This window comes from Salvelinus fontinalis, chromosome 3 (assembly GCF_029448725.1).
Source record: "Salvelinus fontinalis isolate EN_2023a chromosome 3, ASM2944872v1, whole genome shotgun sequence".
Classification (NCBI taxonomy): domain Eukaryota; kingdom Metazoa; phylum Chordata; class Actinopteri; order Salmoniformes; family Salmonidae; genus Salvelinus; species Salvelinus fontinalis.
In genome coordinates this window covers 53,745,610-53,764,780 of record NC_074667.1, presented here as the reverse complement: position 1 = coordinate 53,764,780, position 19,171 = coordinate 53,745,610, and the positions used below count along the sequence as shown (strand labels likewise).

At 41.3% G+C, this 19,171-nt stretch overlaps 1 protein-coding gene across 4 annotated transcripts in view; it reads left to right on the top strand.

The window, feature by feature from the left end:
- Window positions 1-19,171, top strand: part of LOC129851123 (FERM domain-containing protein 4B-like) — a 73,360-nt gene that overhangs the window by 24,926 nt on the left and 29,263 nt on the right. For all 4 annotated transcript variants that reach the window (XM_055917415.1, XM_055917416.1, XM_055917414.1 and 1 more), the window contains exons 2-7: window positions 2,176-2,241; window positions 2,361-2,455; window positions 2,942-3,034; window positions 3,718-3,802; window positions 11,813-11,869; window positions 12,309-12,331. In XM_055917415.1, the coding sequence (XP_055773390.1) occupies window positions 2,176-2,241; window positions 2,361-2,455; window positions 2,942-3,034; window positions 3,718-3,802; window positions 11,813-11,869; window positions 12,309-12,331 (419 nt within the window). The remainder of the gene's footprint in view (window positions 1-2,175; window positions 2,242-2,360; window positions 2,456-2,941; window positions 3,035-3,717; window positions 3,803-11,812; window positions 11,870-12,308; window positions 12,332-19,171) is intronic.

Genomic DNA, 19,171 nt, shown 5'->3' with positions numbered 1-19,171 from the left:
TAGTAATATCATCAACCATGTGAAGTTAACTAGTGATTATGTGAAGATTGATTGTTTTTTATAAGATAAGTTTAATGCTAGCTAGCAACTTACAGCCACTTCCTGCAACTTCCTTGCAGCCACAAGGTCTTTTTGACGCTGCACTCGTGTAACAGGTGGTCAGCCATGCAGTTTCCTTGTGGATTGCAATGTAATCGGCCATAATCAGCATCCAAAAAGGCTGATTACCGATTGTTACTTGAAATCGGCCCTAACTAGAGGTCGACCTAGTTAGGATAGATAGTCACCAACAAAACTTCCCAATTGGCACAGACAGGTTGAATTAACGTTGTTTCCACAACTTTACAATGAAATTACGTTGAACCAACGTGGGGATAGGTTTGAATTGATGTCTGTGCCCAGTGGGTCTTCTTTTACTGCCACGCTACTAAAGTAAGGAACATGAATTGTTGTGCAGTGAACTGTGGTGTAATGATTTTGGGATAGGGTTCAGACTGAGCAGTAGCTCATTAGATGTCTTGCTAAGGTGAATTTGAAATGGAGTTACTGTAGGTAAAGGGGGCTTTTGGGGTAGACAAAGACAGGCACAGAAAAGGAGCAGAAAAGCAGGGAGTGTGGGGAGCATGTTGGAGATACCTGATTTTTTAATACTTTAACTCAAAATTAGTACTAATATTGTCTCACTTCATCCCATGAAACAATGTTGGAAGACCAACACATTTTAGACCATGGAGCTACTGGCCTCTTTGTTTGTATGCTTGGATGTCATTTGTCCGTAACAATGCAGCATTGATAAATGCACCGTAGTGTGGATCATGCACTGGACAATCCCCACAATCACTATAGTGACTAATCCCTGTTTAGACAATGGAGATTGTGTAATGAACAGCTACAATAATTCTCTCTATTAATACGGATTACACACAATCCCATGTTGTTCTATGAAGACAGGTCTTAGAGTTTTTTTCTCTCTGTGTTATAAAAACTTGTCATCTAGTAATCCATGCTTGTGTTTCTGATTAAAGTTCTTGGTCTTTGCTGTATAAGTGGGCTATTGAACCATTCAGAAAGGGCTTGAATTCTCAAGGGAATCATCTCTGGAAAGTCAACTTTGTTTTTAAATGCCTAGAAACTACAGTTTGACTTCAGGGAAAGAGAGTTTACATAATAGAATAGAATATAATTAAACTTTGTCCATCCAGGACGAACATTTTTCTTTGGCATCACCTTCCATTAAAAGGATCACATATGCAAACATTCTCACATCATACACATTTAAACCAGTCAGTCCATTATGTTGCATACACTAAAAACATAAAGGATATTGATACATTCACTCACAACCGACCGCTGTCCCAACTGCACTGGATAGATAAGTACATATACTGATACAATTTACTTTGCATTTAGTAGTCCAACAGCACAAGAAACGAATGAATGTTTGAACACATTCTTCTTGGCCAAGGGCATTCTGAAGTGCTGGCCAGAGGCAAGCCTCTCGAACTGAGGTGGTAGAGGGTGGGTGGGGTCGCCAATGACAGCCAGTGCCTTCTTTTTGGTTGCCTTGTGGAACAGACTGCTCAAATGTGCCCGTGGTCGCTTATCAATTACTTTGGTCGACCACAGGCACTTGACCAGCACCATTTTTGAAGGTTGTTGGTCTGTTTAAAATAGCTGTCCCCATCTGACGTAGCATCTTTAAAGAAGAGTCCTACCAGAACCATGTCATCCGCTTCAGTGTTTGTATGACAATAAATAAAATACTTTGTCCAGAAATGCCCCTAAGTCAGTAATTTCAATTCGATATAATGTGTCCAAAAACAAAGGAAAAAGGAGCCTGTATAACAGCTTAAAAGCAGCTCTGTTGTGGTGGTGGAGGGAACAATATCCTGGTAGACTGCAGTTAACACCAGCCCAGAACTTCTATTTCCACCCTGTGGTCACTTTCCACCACAGAGGCCAGGCCATCCTAACCAGTTGGGAGCCACATGTTTTTCACTCAACACAACCCTTCGCCATAATCAAGCAGCCTTGAGAGTCAACACTGATACGAATCCTGTGTAGCGTATTTCCCTGGTGGGGGGGATTGATCCGCGGGCCTTCAAAAGGGGGGTATACCGCAAGTTGGCCATCTCTATTCCAGGGGATCTCATCATGTCTGTTCCCTTCCCACAGATGACAGAGGGCCGGCTGTGCCAGGTGCACCTCCTGGACAACAGGAAGCTGGACCTAATGGTCCAGGTACACACTCTTCACACATCCTCAACCTCTGTACTTCTAATGTTGTTCACTGTGATGTTACACTCTAGTGTGGACACTTCATATATTTGTGTTCATTTATACTGGTTTCATTTTCCTAGCCGAAGCTCTTGTCCCGAGATCTGTTAGACTTGGTGTCCTCACACTTTAACCTGAAGGAGAAGGAGTATTTTGGAATATCCTTCATCGATGACACGTACGTACAACTCCTACAGATGTTCTATCTTAATTTGATCACTCTGTTGTCGCAGAGAATTTTCCTGCACTGCAGGAAATGCAAATTGTATTCAAGGTTTAAAAAATGCTTCTAAAGTTTGTAATTTCTACTTTAAAATGTCAGACTTGATTCATTCTCACAAAAGATGTATCAACCCCTACATAAATATCCATTCATTATAATATACATAATAATTCACAATTCCTGTTGCTGCAGGATTATTTTCCTGCTGTGAGAAACTGATCAAATTAAGATAGTACATCTGTAACTACATTCTAGTTCATTGATGTATTTTCAATCTTGTGGTGTCAGGTACAAAATACTGTGAATGGGTACAAACCGGTTTCGCTCCTTTTCCTGCTGCTGATTGCATGCATCTCCATGACACAAGTGAGACAACTCTGTATCAGTCTAGCAGTTGACATCACAGTTAACGGTGTAGCATCTGCTCGTATCCTTCCCCAGTGGTCAGAGTAAATGGCTCCAGCTGGATCGCAGGGTTCTGGATCATGACTTTACTAAAAAGACTGGTCCACTGGAGCTCAAGTTCCTGGTCAGGTGAGCGATCTCTCTCTCACTGCCTCTCAGCTGGTAGCCTACAGTATGGACCACCATACTATAGTAGCCGGCTACCCATAGTGTACTCTATCACAAACATAGCATCAGTCTGAGACGTTGACAGTGTATCTTACACACTTTAATGCATAGACTCCCCTTCCTCTTTGAGAGCTAGACTACATATAGTTTATTTGAAAATCCATCTGAAAATTTAAGGTATCTATCAATGTTGCCCAAGAGAAGGCTCAAAGAGCTACTACAGTGACAACCCCCAGTGTTAATCAGCATTAATCGGAGATACAGATATTGTAGGGATGGCAGGTAGCCTAATGGTTAGAGCAATGGACTAGTAACTGAAAGGTTGCAAGATCAAGTCCCTGAGCTGAGAAGGTTAAAAAAACTAAAAAAAACATAATAATCTGTCATTCTGCTCCTGAACTAGGCAGTTAATCCACTGTTCCTAGGCTGTTATTGAAAATAAAAATTTGTTCTTAACTGACTTGCCTAGGTAAATAAAGGTTAAACAAAATTTAACTTGTAACCTGGACCACATGTAGAGACTCATGTCCAGTAGATGGCACTAATGTGACAATCTGCAATAAGAAGATGTTCTGAAATTGGAAGGGGAGCACTATATACCCTTATTCAGGTACTCCATATGATTTACATTATGTGTTTTACAGGTTTTATATTGAGAAGATAACATTTTTGAAAGAGAATACAACAGTGGAGCTGTTTTTCCTAAATGCCAAATCGTCAGTCTTCAATGTAAGTGGATGTAACTAATTTTCTACATTTGTTACTCAATATGATTGTATTGAGCATGCCACGAATCAGCCCTCCGTAGCCTGTCCTTCAATTTCCATGCCATTGCACAAATAATGTGCTTACCCTGTTTTGGCTCATCCACTGCATGCACAGACATAAACCAATTGTGTGACCTGTGATCATTTGGGTGAAAATATAATCCCATAAATGGAATTACAAGACAAAAGTTCCTGCTGTGGAATCATTGTGGGGCATTCTAGTTGGTAGGATGAGTTGCTGCTGGAACTGAAAGTTGGCTCCCAACATCTTAAAACAAGCAAGGTGGGCCCAAAACACAGTTGGTGGCCAGAGTTATTTTGTCTACGCATCATTTACAGAAGACAGTCGTTTAGTAAGGAGTGCCTGTTTGACTGGACACTATTAATTTGAAGGTCATTACTATTCATTATGTCAAGCTCTTTCAAAAACAGTCTTACGAGTAAATGTTCTGTACATAGTTCATTACTCATGGGGCTAAACTCACTTCACTTGCTGACTTCACAGAGTTTTCCCGCTTTTGTTTTATGTACTTTAATACTACATTCTTCAACACAATGAGCATCAAATAGTTCCCTAATCCTCCAACATATAATTTGACTCAGGGCTTTCTTTTGGAAATGCTGCACTATAACAACATGAACAAGAAAAATATCCTGATTCATTGCCTCCCCCTCTCAGAAACCTGTGTATATTTCCTATGCCACACACAGCCAGAGTAGCAGAAATGTACTGTATTGTTGTAAAATATTAGATAGCGTTTGGGATAATTAACAGGAGGAAATCATCTACCATACATGTTGGATGATGGAGCTGGAGAAACAGGTCTTATATTTCAAACACATACATCACATATTAGCCTATACTTACACATACACGCACGCACGCTCGCTCGCTCGCACGCACCCAAACACACACACACACACACACACACACACACACACACACACACACACACACACACACACACACACACACACACACACACACTGCACTCAATAGCACTCATACAGTTTGTCATTACATGAACATACATTTATATTTGTGTAATTACACAATTATATCCCAGGTGGTGAGGGTAGACAACAACACATCCTCCACGCTGACCCTCAACACGGGGGCCCCTCAGGGGTGTGTGCTTAGTCCCCTCCTGTACTCCCTCTTCACCCACAACTGCATGGCCACGTACGACTCCAACATCATCATTGAGTTTGCTGACGATACTACGTGGTAGACTGATCCCCGACGACAATGAGACAGCCTAAAGGGAGGAGGTCAGAGACCTGGCAGTGTGGTGCCAGGACAACAATCTCTCCCTCAACGTCAGCAAGGCAAAGGAGCTGATTGTGGACTACAGGAATCAGAGGACCGAGCACGGCCACTGTAGTTGAGCGAGTCGAGACCTTCAAGTTCCTCGGTGTCCACATCACTAAGGATCTATCATGGTCCACACACACCAACACAGTCGTGAAGAGGGCACAACAGCGCCTCTACCCCCTCAGGAGGCTGAACATATTTGGCATGGGCCCTCTACAGCTGTACCATTGCGAGCATCTTGAATGGCTGCATCATCGTTTGATATGGCAACTGCTTGGCATTCGACTGCAGGGCGCTACAGAGGGCAGTGTGTATGGCCCAGTACATCATGGGGGCCAAGCTCCCTGCCACCCAGGACCTCTATACCAGGCATTGTCAGAGGAAGGCCCTTAAAATTGTCAAAGACTCAAGCTACCCAAGTCATAGACTGTTCTCTCTGCTACCGCACGTCAAGTGGTAACGATGCACCAAGTCTGGAACCAACAGGAGCCTGAACAGCTTCTAACCGCAAGCCAAAATACTGCTAAATAGCTTGTTAAATAGTTACACTAGCTACCCGGACTATCTGCATTGACCCTTTTTGCACTAACTAATTTGACTCGCTGTGTAACGAACGTTGTTTGTTCAAGTGCGAGGAGCTGGCACAGAACGCACCAGGCTGTGGAGGAACACTGGAGACACGGAGCGTAGAACTGGAAAACATGGCACCTGAACGGTGACCAACTCCACACGGTGAGTACAGGGAGTTGGTTCTGGTTCCCACCTTGGCTCCGCCAATCACCCTGTGTGCCACCCCAAATTTTTTGGGGGGAGGCTGCCTCTCGGGCTTCCGTCGTGTCCGCGAACCCCGGTGTCGTCGTTGTTGCTCCCTCGCTGCCTCCGTCTGCTCCCATGGAAGGCGATCCTTTCCGGCCAGGATTTCCTCCCACGTCCAGGATCCCTTTCCGTCCAATATATCCTCCCACGTCCAGGATGTCTGCTCCTCCTGGGCAAGCTGCTTGGTCCTGGGGTGGTGGGATCTTCTGTAACGATCGTTGTTTGAAGGATTGGACCAAGGTGCAGCATGGAAGGCGTTCATCGTTTTTATTAATGTGAACCAGCAACAAAACAATAAAGAGTAACAAAACGAAACATTCAGCTTTGTAGGGCTAAAAAGCAACAATACAAAATCAAGGTCCCACAAACAACAGGTGGGAAAAGGCTGCCTAAATATGATCCCCAATCAGAGACAACGATAGACAGCTGCCTCTGATTGGGAACCATACCAGGCCAACATAGAAATTAAAAAACTAGAGTACCCACCCAAGTCACACCCTGACCTAACCAAAATAGAGAATAAAAAGGCTATCTAAGGTCAGGGCGTGACACGCTGCTGCTATTTAGGGGGTGGATCAGTTTTAATATAATAATAATATTAACAATATTTTTAATATATACTGTATTTAAAACATATATTTTCCCTCTTTATTATTTTCCCCTAACCCTACCTCCCCTCCCCCAATTGGAGTAAAATGAATGGACAACAATACTTAGGCTTCTACTTCCAGCTTACTATATACATTTTACTGACACAGTATATTTTACATTAGTTATCTTTTTTATTTGTTTTATTTGTTTTTAGTCCCAGCCGTTAGCTCCCCTCAATGCCTCCCATCTAAAGTACCAGTCAAAAGTTTGTACACACCTACTCATTCAAAGGTTTTTCTTTGTTTGTAATATTTTCTACATTGTATAATAATAGTGAAGACATTAAAGCTATTAAATAACACATATGGAATCATGTAGTAACCAAAAAGCTGTTAAATACATTTTAGATTCTTCAAAGTAGCCACCCTTTGCTTTGAGGACAGCTTTGCACACTATTGGCATTCTCTCAACCAGTTTCATGAGGTAGTCAACTGGAATGCATTTCAATAACAGGTGTACCTTGTTAAAGGTTAATTTGTAGAATTTATTTCCTTAATGCGTTTGAGCCAATCAGTTGTGTTGTGACAAGGTAGGGTTGGTATTCAGAAAATAGCCCTATTTGGTAAAAGACCAAGTCCATATTATGGCAAGAACATCTCAAATAAGCAAAGCGAAACGAAAGTCCATCATTACCTTAAGATATGAATGTCAGTCAATCCGGAAAATTAAGAACTTAGAAAGTTTCTTAAAGTGCAGTCGCAAAAACCATCAAGCGCTAAGCTGTTCCGGATGACTGTGTGATCACGCTCTCCGTAGCCGATGTGAGTAAGACCTTTAAACAGGTCAACATTCACAAGGCCACAGGGCGGATGACCAGGACGTGTACTCTGAGCATGCGCTGACCAACTGGCAAGCGTGTTCACTGACATCTTCAACCTGTCCCTGACCGAGTCTGTAATACCAACATGTTTCAAGCAGACCACCATTGTCCCTGTGCCCAAGAACACCAAGGTAACCTGCCTAAATGACTACCGACCCGTAGCACTCACGTCTGTAGCCATGAAGTGCTTTGAAAGTCTGGTCATGGCTCACATCAACACCATTATCCCAGAAACCGTAGACCCACTCCAATTTGCATACCGCCCCAACAGATCCACAGATGATGCAATCTCTATTGCACTCTACACTGCCCTTTCCCACTTGGATAAAAGGAGCACCTACATGAGAATGCTATTCATTGACCACAGCTCAGCGTTCAACACCATAGTGCCCTCAAAGCTCATCACTAAGCTAAGGACCCTGGGACTAAACACCTCCCTCTGCAATTGGATCACGGACTTCCTGATGGGCCGCCCCTAGGTGGTAAGGGTAGGTAACAACACATCTGCCACACTGATCCTCAACACTGGGGTGCATGATCAGTTCCTTCCTGTACTCCCTGTTCACTCATGACTGCATGGCCAGGCACGACTCCAACACCATCATTAAGTTTGCCGACGACACAACAGTGGTATGCCTGATCACCGACAACGATGAGACAGCCTATAGGGAGGAGGTCAGAGACCTGGCAGTGTGGTGCAAGGATAACAACCTTTCCCTCAACGTGGTCAAGACAAAGGAGGTGATTGTGGACTACAGGAAAAGGAGGACCGAGCACGCCCCCATTCTCATCAACGGGGCTGTAGTAGAGCAGGATGAGAGGTTCAAGTTCCTTGGTGTCCACATCACCAACAAACTATTGTTGTCCAAACACACCAAGACAGTCGTGAAGAGGGCATGACAACACCTATTCCCGCTCAGGAAACTGAAAATATTTGGCATAGGTCCTCAGATCCTCAAGCATATCTACAGCTCCACCATTGAGAGCATCCTGACTGCATCACCGCCTGGTATGGCAACTGCTCGGCTTCCTAGCGCAAGGCACGACAGAGGGTAATGCGTACGGCCCAGTACATCACTCCTGCCATCCAGGACCTTGATTTGATTTGAAACTGGTTCTCATGAGGATTAGCCACGGGAAAGGAGGACCCAGAGTTACCCCTGCTGCAGAGGATAAGTTCATTAGAGTTACCAACCTCAGAAATTGCAGCCCAAATAAATTCTTCACAGAGTTCAAGTAACAGACATATTTCAACATCAGCTGTTCAGAGGAGACTGCGTGAATCAGGCCTTCATGGTTGAATTGTCACGACCGTCGTAGAAATAATTGGACCAAGGCGCAGCGTGAGTAGAGTTCCACATTTTGTTAATAGTGAAACTTCCAAAAACAACAAAGATATAATGAACGTGCAATACGTAGTGCACATAGGCACTAACACGTAACAATATCCCACATCGCAGGTGGGCAAAAGGACACACTAAGTATGATTCCCAATTAGAGGCAACGATAATCAGCTGCCTCCAATTGGGAACCATACTCACACACCCACCAACATAGAAACACAATACCTAGAACCCCCCATGTCACGCCCTGACCTAAAACACCATAGAGAACCCCGAGGGCTCTCTATGGTCAGGGCGTGACATGATTTTACTGCAAATAAACCACTACTAAAGGACACCAATAAGAAGAAGAGACTTGCTTTGGCCAAGGAACACGAGCAATGGACATTAAACCGGTGGAAACCTGTCCTTTGGTCTGATGAGTCCAAATGTGAGATTTTTGATTCCAATCGCCATGTCTTTGTGAGACACAGAGTAGGTGAACGGATGATCTCTGTGTGTGTGGTTCCCAACGTGAAGTATGGAGGAGGAGGTGTGATGGTGTGATGGTGTGGGGGTGATTTGCTGGTGACACTGTCAGTGATTTATTTAGAATTTAAGGCACACTTAACCAGCAAGTCTGGTTCATCTTTGGGAGCAATTTCCAAACGCCTTAAGGTACCACGTTCATCTGTACAAACAATAGTACACAAGTATAAACACCATGGGACCACGCAGCCGTCATACCGGTCAGGAAGGAGACACGTTCTGTCTCCTAGAGATGTGTGTACTTTGGTGCGAAAAGTGTGAATCAATCCCAGAACAACATCAAAGGACCTTGTGAAGATGCTGGAGGAAAGAGGTACAAAAGTATCTACATCCACAGTAAAACAAGTCCTATATCGACATAACATGAAAGGTCGCTCAGCAAGGAAGAAGCCACTACTCCAAAACCGCCATAAAAAAAGCCAGACTGCGGTTTGCATCTGCACATGGGGACAAAGATCGTACTTTTTGGAGAAATGTCCTCTGGCCTGATGAAACAAAAATAGAACTGTTTGGCCATGGTCGCAAATGGGTCTTCCAGATGGACAATGACCCAAAGCATACTTCCAAAGTTGTGGCAAAATGGCTTAAGGATAACATAGTCAAGGTATTGGAGTGGCCATTACAAAGCCCTGACCTCAATCCTATAGAAAATGAAAATGTGTGGGCAGAACTGAAAAAGCGTGTGCGAGCAAGGAGGCCTACAAACCTGACTCAGATACACCAGCTCTGTAAGGAGGAATGGGAAGCTTGTAGAAGTTTACCCGAAACGTTTGACTCAAGTTAAACAATTTCAAGGCAATGCTACCAATTACTAATTGAGTGTACTTGTACTTAATGTTGATTGGTTTGGTTCTGCCCACTAGATTGTAGTCCGGTTAGAACATGATGTTGAAGCCCATCACTGTACTCTTGATTTGATAGTCACCACCACACACACACACACACACACACACACACACACACACACACACACACACACACACACACACACACACACACACACACACACACACACACACACACACACACACACACACACACACACACACACACACACACACAGCTGTTTCCATTTGAAGATGTTTATATGATTGGGGTAATCTGAATGACTTGAAATCTTATTGTCATGTTTATTTCGATGCATGCACACCATTATGAGGTAGGTAGGTAAGGTAGGCTGAGCAGCCAAACGAATGGGACCTAAGTGAAACTGAAGGGACTGCGAGGGCAAGTTAGGTAGAGAGGAGAGAAGCAGGACATACTTTCTTTTACAATGACACCTCCACTATGGGGCTCTATCGCCACTTTCAACACAACTGGGAAGTAGGAAATCGCAGACTTCCAACTTCAGTGCATTCAAAACAACTGGGAACTCTGAAAAAAAACAAGCTCTGACTGGGAAATATCTATTTGAACGGTCACTGCAACTCGGGAACTCAGGCGTCTTTCTATATTTCCAACTTTCCGACCTGATATTTTTATTTATTTTTTATTTCACCTTTATTTAGCCAGGTAGGCCAGTTGAGAATAAGTTCACACTTACAACTGCGACCTGGCCAAGATAAAGCAAAGCAGTTCGACAAAAACAACAACACAGAGTTACTGTGATCACTAACGTTATGATTTGACCTCGTATTTTTCCATGTTCCCAGTTGTTTTGTTTTGAACGCAGCGTAAGAACTAAGTAGACCAGACCCAGCTGCTATTGCATTGGTGTCTATGGGAGACACACCCGGTTAGGTAGACAGGAACTAACCATTTTCTTCTATGGTAAACGACCTGAGTGAATTATCTTAATTTATCCACCATCTTAGATACAATGCTGACAACTTGCCAGGGGTGCATTCATTTAGCTGATTCTGTTGAAAAACGGCGATGTACCTACCTGAATTTATCCAATATAAACTCTTGTTTTGCTCTGTTTGTTTCCGTTTTGGATCCCAGGGGTGTTTCTTAAACGGAAGCAAACAGAGCAAAACGAGAGATTCTGTTGGACAAATTCAGGTAGGTATCTCCTCGTTTCGTCCCGTTTGCTTCCGTTTAGGAAATGGTTTGAGACAGAATTGGCGTAATGAATACGCTCCAGGACCATATAGCTCAGTGCCCAAGACGATTTTTTTTTTCAACACTGGAGGAACGTGAACTTGCTCGTAGAATGTACCATTTTGATGATTAGGTTGTTAAAATTATAAATAACTGTGGTAATAGAGGCTTTGTGTAGCTATTGTATGTACTTTGTCGTTCCATGTTATTATGTAGTCTACGCAACAATATTTAGTTTCGAACGTCGATGAAGAATATGAATAACTTTTAAGATTCCGAATCAACCTTAAATACGTACAACCGTTTTTCATTGACATTGGTTCAGACGGTAACTGTGGCGTTGAGGTACATACTGGTGGGAATGATATTTATCTTAAGTCAAGTGCTACTGTTAGAACGTGGTACCTTTGTTTTTTTTTTTACACTATAACACATTTTCAAATTTTTTAACGGCAGGAGATCATCGAAGTGGAGAGTGAAAATGTTTTCAAATTAGCTGCATATGCTTTGCAGGTAAGTGCATTTTTGTAGCTTGTATGATTTGTAATTCATCAGGGATTTGAATATAAACTGAATCAACACTGTCATGCACGCTGTTAAAATAAATTCATTTCAGGAATCGTCTTGTGAGTGATGTACAGCTACGTTTTTACTTCAATATTGAAATCATTGTACTTCTTATAGTGTACAATAAGATGTTTTGCTGTAAATACGAATTCAAAACTGAGTAAGATTGAAAAGTGTTACCGTAGTCCTAAATATCGTTGAAAACTTATTAATGACTTATTAACAAGCATTTCGCTACACTCGCATTAACATCTGCTAACCAAGCGTATGTGACCAATACAATTTGATTTGATGACGTGTTGATAATGTTTTAATAAGTCCTCCAGGCTAGTACTTGATGCATATTAATTATTCTAACTTGTAACGGTACTCTTTTGTTTCCCAGGAGGCCAAAGGAGACTACACAAGGTTAGTCACTCATGTCAACACTAATAGATTATTATTATTATTAGATCAAAATTATCACTAATCTGCATACATATTTTGTTAAATATCATAACAATTGCTTCAGCTTACTGGGGCTAACTCATTAAAGATGTTTTTGTGAAAGTTTCAGGGTCATTCCAATTCAATTCAGCAAGCCATGTCACCCACCATCTCAAATTGTTTCTGTAGTTAGAAACCCATAAGATTAGCATTCCTGAAACATTATTTTGTTGAAATATCATTTGCTCTCTGAGAAATTAAGCAAATTGATGTCACCCAAATTGGCCATTTTAATTCATAGGATTCTTATAATCTTCAATAAATGTAGTACCTAATGCATAAAGTATCAGCTCTCTGTCTGACAAGTAGTATGGAGCTGCTGCTTGGGGTATTTTTTATTTATCCGTTATTTTACCAGGTAAGTTGACTGAGAACACGTTCTCATTTGTAGCAACGACCTGGGGAATAGTTACAGGGGAGAGGAGGGGGATGAGTGAGCCAATTGTAAACTGGGGATTATTAGGTGACCGTGATGGTTGAGGGCCAGATTGGGAATTTAGCCAGGACACCGGGGTTAACACCCCTACTCTTACGATAAGTGCCATGGAATCTTTAATGACCTCAGAGAGTCAGGACACCCGTTTAACGTCCCATCCAAAAGACGGCACCCTACACAGAGCAGTGTCCCCAATCACTGCCCTGGGGCATTGGGATCTTTGTTTAGACCAGAGGAAAGAGCAAAGGTTGCTTCTTCAACCTTTGTAATGTATTCCCTGTAAATCTGGTGACGGTTTTCTTCCCCTGTACAAAGAAATTAGTCATTGAAGTCACTTACATTCTTTAGCCACTACAGCAAGGAAGTACAGATGTCCCCAACTTCACTCCTGGGAAGCTGCAGGTGTGCTACCATAAATTAGTGTGAAAGTACCAAGTTCTGCCCACTAGATGCCACTGTTCCTGCTACTGCCACCACATCCTTTTATCCATTATGCTGATATCTTGTGTTTAATAAATAGGACTCAACGTTTTCTTTGCAACTTTTGGTAGAAACCTGATAGCTTTGCTCATGATGAAAATAAATAGTGTGGTCAAGCCAGTCCTCCATGAAAGCAATTAGGTTTGTTCTTCTCTTAGCAACCTAATGCTTCAACCCAACTCTCCTTGAATAGTCCCATATTTCAACAAAATAATGTTTCAGGAATGCTAATCTTATATGTTTCTAACTACATTATCATTTTCAGAACAATCTGAAATGGGAGGTGTCGAAATCCTATTTCTTATGCTTTCTGAGGTGGAATGACCTTAAAAGCTTCTTCAGGGTCGGTGGGTCCCCTGCGGGACGTTGAGCTAACGTAGGCTAATGCGATTAGCATGAGGTTCCCAGGACATAGACATATCTGATATTGGCAGAAAGCTTAAATTCTTGTTAATCTAACTGCTGTTAATCTAACTACTGTTAATCTAACTGTCCAATTTACAGTAGCTATTACAGTGAAAGTTTACCATGTTATTGTTTGAGGAGAGTGCACAGATTTGTAAATGAAAATGTATTAATAAACCAATTAGGCACATTTGGGTAGTCATTTGGGTAGAACGGAAATGCAATGGTTCATTGGATCAGTCTAAAACTTTGCACATACACTGCTGCCATCTAGTGGCCAAAATCTAAATCGCAGCTGGTCTGGAATAATACATGATGGCCTTTCTCTTGCATTTCAAAGATGACGGTACAAAAAAAATACAATATATATATATCTTTTTTTTGTATTATCTTTTACCAGATCTATTGTGTTATATTCTCCTACATTTTTTTCACTTTTCCACAAACTTCGACGTGTTTCCTTTAGAGGTCGACCAATTATGATTTTTCAACGCCGATACCGATTATTGGAGGACCAAAAATAGCTGATACTGATTAATCGGATGATTTAAATATATATAATGACATTTACAACAATACTGAATGAACAATGAACACCTTTCTTTTAACTTAATACATGAATAAAATCTATTTAGTCTAAAATAAATAATGAAACATGTTCAATTTGGTTTAAATAATGCAAAAACACAGTGTTGGAGAAGAAAGTAAAAGTGCAATATGTGCCATGTAAAAAAGCTAACGTTTAAGTTCCGTGCTCAGAACATGAAAACATATGAAAGCTGGTGGTTCCTTTTAACATGAGTCTTCAATATTTCCCATTAAGAAGTTTTAGGTTGAAGTTATTATAGGAATTATAGGACTATTTCTCTCTATACGATTTGTATTTCATATACCTTTGACTATTGGATGTTCTTATAGGCACTATAGTATTGCCAGCCTAATCTCGGGAGTTGATAGGCTTGAGTCATAAACAGCGCTGTGCTTCAAGCATTGCGAAGAGCTGCTGGCAAACTCAGGAAAGTGCTGTTTGAATGAATGCTTACGAACCTGCTGCTGCCTACCACCGCTCAGTCAGACTGCTCTATCAAATATCAAATCATAGACTTAATTATAGTATAACACACAGAAATACGAGCCTTTGGTCATTAATATGGTAAAATCAGGAAACTGTCATTTCGCAAACTAAACGTTTTTTCTTTCAGGGAAATACGGAACTGTTCCGTATTTTCTCGAACGGGTGGCATCCATAAGTCTAAATATTGCTGTTACATTGCACAACTTTCAATGTTATCTCATAATTATGTAAAATTCTGGGAAATTAATGACGGTCTTTGTTAGGAAGAAATGGTCTTCACACAGTTCGCAACGAGCCAGGCTGCTCAAACTGCTGCATATACCCTGACTCTGCTTGCACAGAACGCAAGAGAAGTGACACAATTTCCCTAGTTAATATTGCCTGCTAATATTAATTTATTTTAACTAAATATGCAGGTTTAATATACTTGTGTATTGATTTTAAGAAAGGCATTGATGTTTATGGTAAGGTACGTTGGTGCAATGACAGTGCTTTTTTCGCAAATGCGCTTGTTAAATCATCACCCGTTTGGCGAAGTAGGCTGTGATTCGATGATAAATGAACAGGCACTGCATTGATTATATACAACGCAGGACAAGCTAGTTAAACTAGTAATTTCATCAACCATGTGTAGTTAACTAGTGATTATGTTAAGATTGATTGTTTTTTCTAAGATAAGTTTAATGCTAGCTAGCAATTTACCTTGGCTCCTTGCTGCACTCGCGTAACAGGTGGTTAGTCCTCGTGGAGTACAATGTATTTGGCGTCCAAAAATGCAGATTACCGATTGTTATGAAAACTTGAAATCGGCCCGAATTAATCGGCCATGCCAATTAATCGGTCGACCTCTAGTTTCCTTTCAAATGGTACCAAAAATATGCATATCCTTGCTTCAGGGCCTGAGATACAGGAAGTTAGATTTGGGTATGTTAATTTAGGCGAAAATTGAAAAAAAGGGTTAAGATCCTAAAGAGGTTTTAATCACGTTGGCTCGTTTTTTGTTTTTTAATCTTAGTTTATCTTCTTTTTTATTTTAGTGGGCTCCCGAGTGGTGCAGCGGTCTAAGGCACTGCATGTTAGCGCAAGAGCCGTCACTACCGTCCCTGGTTCGATTCCAGTCTGTATCACACTCATCTGTGATTGTGAGTCCCATAGGGCGGTGCACAATTGTCCCAGTGTTGTCCGGGGTAGGTTGTCATTGTAAATTAGAATTTGTTCCTAACTGACTTGCCTAGTTAAATTATAATTAAATGAGGGCCTTGATGTTGTTCTTTTGACATTGAACTGAGCTGGAATCTGATATTCAAAATCTCTACAGTGGTTGCTCCACTAAAAGTTTTGCGATTATGCTGCAGTACTTGGAGGTAATTTGTGGTTTAGTACGGTACCCTGCGTCACCACTTCATTGCTCCAGACCAGTGCAAGGGGGAGTTAGAGCACTGATTATGCTTTTGGGTCCTACTGTGTCTCTAACGGATAAGGAATGGACGACATAAACCTAAATAGAAACTGATAATTGTGCACGACTTCAGTATTACTTACTAAAACTGTTGTTACACTAAGGTTTTTATTTTATTTTGTTAGGATTATTTTCCTCTTACTGTAGTACTGTAGGCCACTCCCGACCGGTCACATTTTACAGCACCTGAATGGCGTAAAGGTCTAAGACACTGCATAGCAGTGCAAGCTGTGTTGCTACAGATGCAGGTTCTATACCTGTGCTGTCCTCAACTGGGAGACCCATGAGATGACTGTAGGTTTTTGGTTTCTCTCCCTCTAAAAACAGAAATGAATATTTCTGAATAACAAACTGGCTATAATTACAAATGAGTTACAATGTCTCACCCCATGTTCAAGAATGGCCTTTTTCTCGCTCATTTTACATTATCATCTCCAAAATATTGTTCTTTTTTTAAACGAAGCGATTATTATTAATTTAGAATGATATAAAAGCCCCTTGAATATTCTCACATATATACTATTAACCCTGTTATTAGCAGGACAATATATATTGGTCATGGCTCCCGAGTGGAGCACAATGGGATTGATTACCTTGCAGTTCTCAGCTGTATCCACAGAAAGCGCGCAAGGTTCAAGGCACGAGGGAAGGGGCACGGGATGGGCCGCAGAGCCACGCACAGAAGACAGACCTAGCCCAGACCTAGGAAAGGGGGGTGGACCCCCCCACCCACCACACTGGGCAGCACAGAGCAACAATTTAAGGGGTATTGCACTAATAATTGCGCTGACTAGGGAAACGTTCTAGCAGGTAGCTGGATAATAGACTTGCCTAGATGGAGGATAGGGGGAGAATTCTGTTGTCAAATGTAATTCTAAGTTAGGTTCTAAGTTAAGTATTATTATTATTATGTCTCACATCCAACCATGATTGGGAGTCCCATAGGGTGGCGCACAATTTGCCCAGCGTTTCTCTCCCTCTAAAAACAGAAATAAATGTTTTGGCCTTTACAAATATTATTTCAGCCTTTATTCAGATTACAATCGCTGACTTTCATAACCTCCAAAATATCGTTATATGTTATCAAGTTGATGGCACAGTCATATAGCCTCGGCACCTACGTACATAAAGCTGAGTGACTCACTCATTCATGGCTTCGGATCAAAATAATAAGTACCAACATTCTTTCTGATGGTCTTTAATAAATACATGTTTTGGTTATCCTGACCTGGACACCGTGTACAGTATTATAATAGCCCATTTATGAGCTATTTTCAAGACAATATACCTTTACCAACACCTCTCTGTATTTTGATACTTTGTGGATGTGGCCTCCCCAGTGGTGCAGCTGTCTAAGTCACTGCAATGCAAAATGCATTGCTACAGATACCCATGCCGGCCAGCACCGGGAGACCCATGAGGCGGCTTATGGTTTAATTTAGAATCCTCCAATCCTCTATATGTAATTATTATTATTTTTCGTACATATTTTCCGATGTACTGTAGGCCTACCGTAGGCGACATGAGTCTCACTAGTGTTGAGTAATGTGCTGTTAAAAGTGGTGTAGGTCTTATTTAAAGAGCATATTGAAGTTAAAAGCAATAGCCTTCAACTATTTTAGCACCGTTTCGTGCTGCTCTGAGACAAGCATGGGGACTGGTCTTGATAAATCAATTAGATTTTTTTTTTGACTGAATCTCCGTTTGGGTATTGGTTAGACTAAAATTATGGTGTAGAAATGTTATGCGCTAAGTGTAACCTTTATTTAACTAGGCAAGTCAGTTAACAAAAATGATTATTTACAAGGACAGCCTACTCCTTCCTCCCCATCAGGGAATTGAACCCCGGTCTCCCACGTGCCTGCACAACATGGGGATTCTTTAGCTAAATAGCCCAGCACTGTAGCCTACTCCCGACTGTCACGTTGTACAGCGCCATATTTTCCGTTCCATCCTAATGGAAACCCAGAGGGTTTTTAGTTTTTTTTGGGAATAGAAACACCATAATATGAATCAAATTAATTAAGCCAAATTTCTTAACCTCTCTGGGATATTCGGGACGGTAGCGTCCCACCTAAACAACAGCCAGTGAAAGTGCAGGGCACCAAATTCAAAACAACAGAAATCCCTTAATTAAAATTCCTCAAACATACAAGTATTTCACACCATTTTAAAGATGAACTTGTTGTAAATCCAGCCACAGTGTCCGATTTCAAAAAGGCTTTACGACGAAAGCACACGAAACGATTATGTTAAGTCTGCACCTAGTCACAGAAAAACACAGCCATTTTTCCAGCCAAAGAGAGGAGTCACAAAAAGCAGAAATAGAGATAAAATTAATCACTAACCTTTGATGATCTTCATCAGATTACACTCATAGGACTTCATGTTACACAATACATGTATGTTTTGTTCGATAAAGTTCATATTTATATCCAAAAATCTCAGTTTACATTGGCGCGTTACGTTCAGTAGTTCCAAAACATCCGGTGATTTTGCAGAGAGCCACATCAATTTACAGAAATACTCATAATAAACATTACTAAAAGATACTAGTGTTATGCATGGAATTTTAGATCCACTTCTCCTTAATGCAACTGCTGTGTCAGATTTCAAAAAAGCTTTACCGAAAAAGCACACCATGCAATAATCTGAGTACAGTGCTCAGACAACAAAGCAAGCCATACAGATATCCGCCATGTTGTGGAGTCAACAAAGTCAGAAATAGCATAATAAATATTCACTTACCTTTGATGATCTTCATCAGAATGCACTCCCAGGAATCCCAGTTCCACAATAAATGTTTGATTTGTTCGATAAAGTCCATCATTTATGTCCAAATACCTCCTTTTTGTTCGCACGTTTAGCCCAGTAATCCAAATTCATGAGGCGCGAGCAGACGAAAAG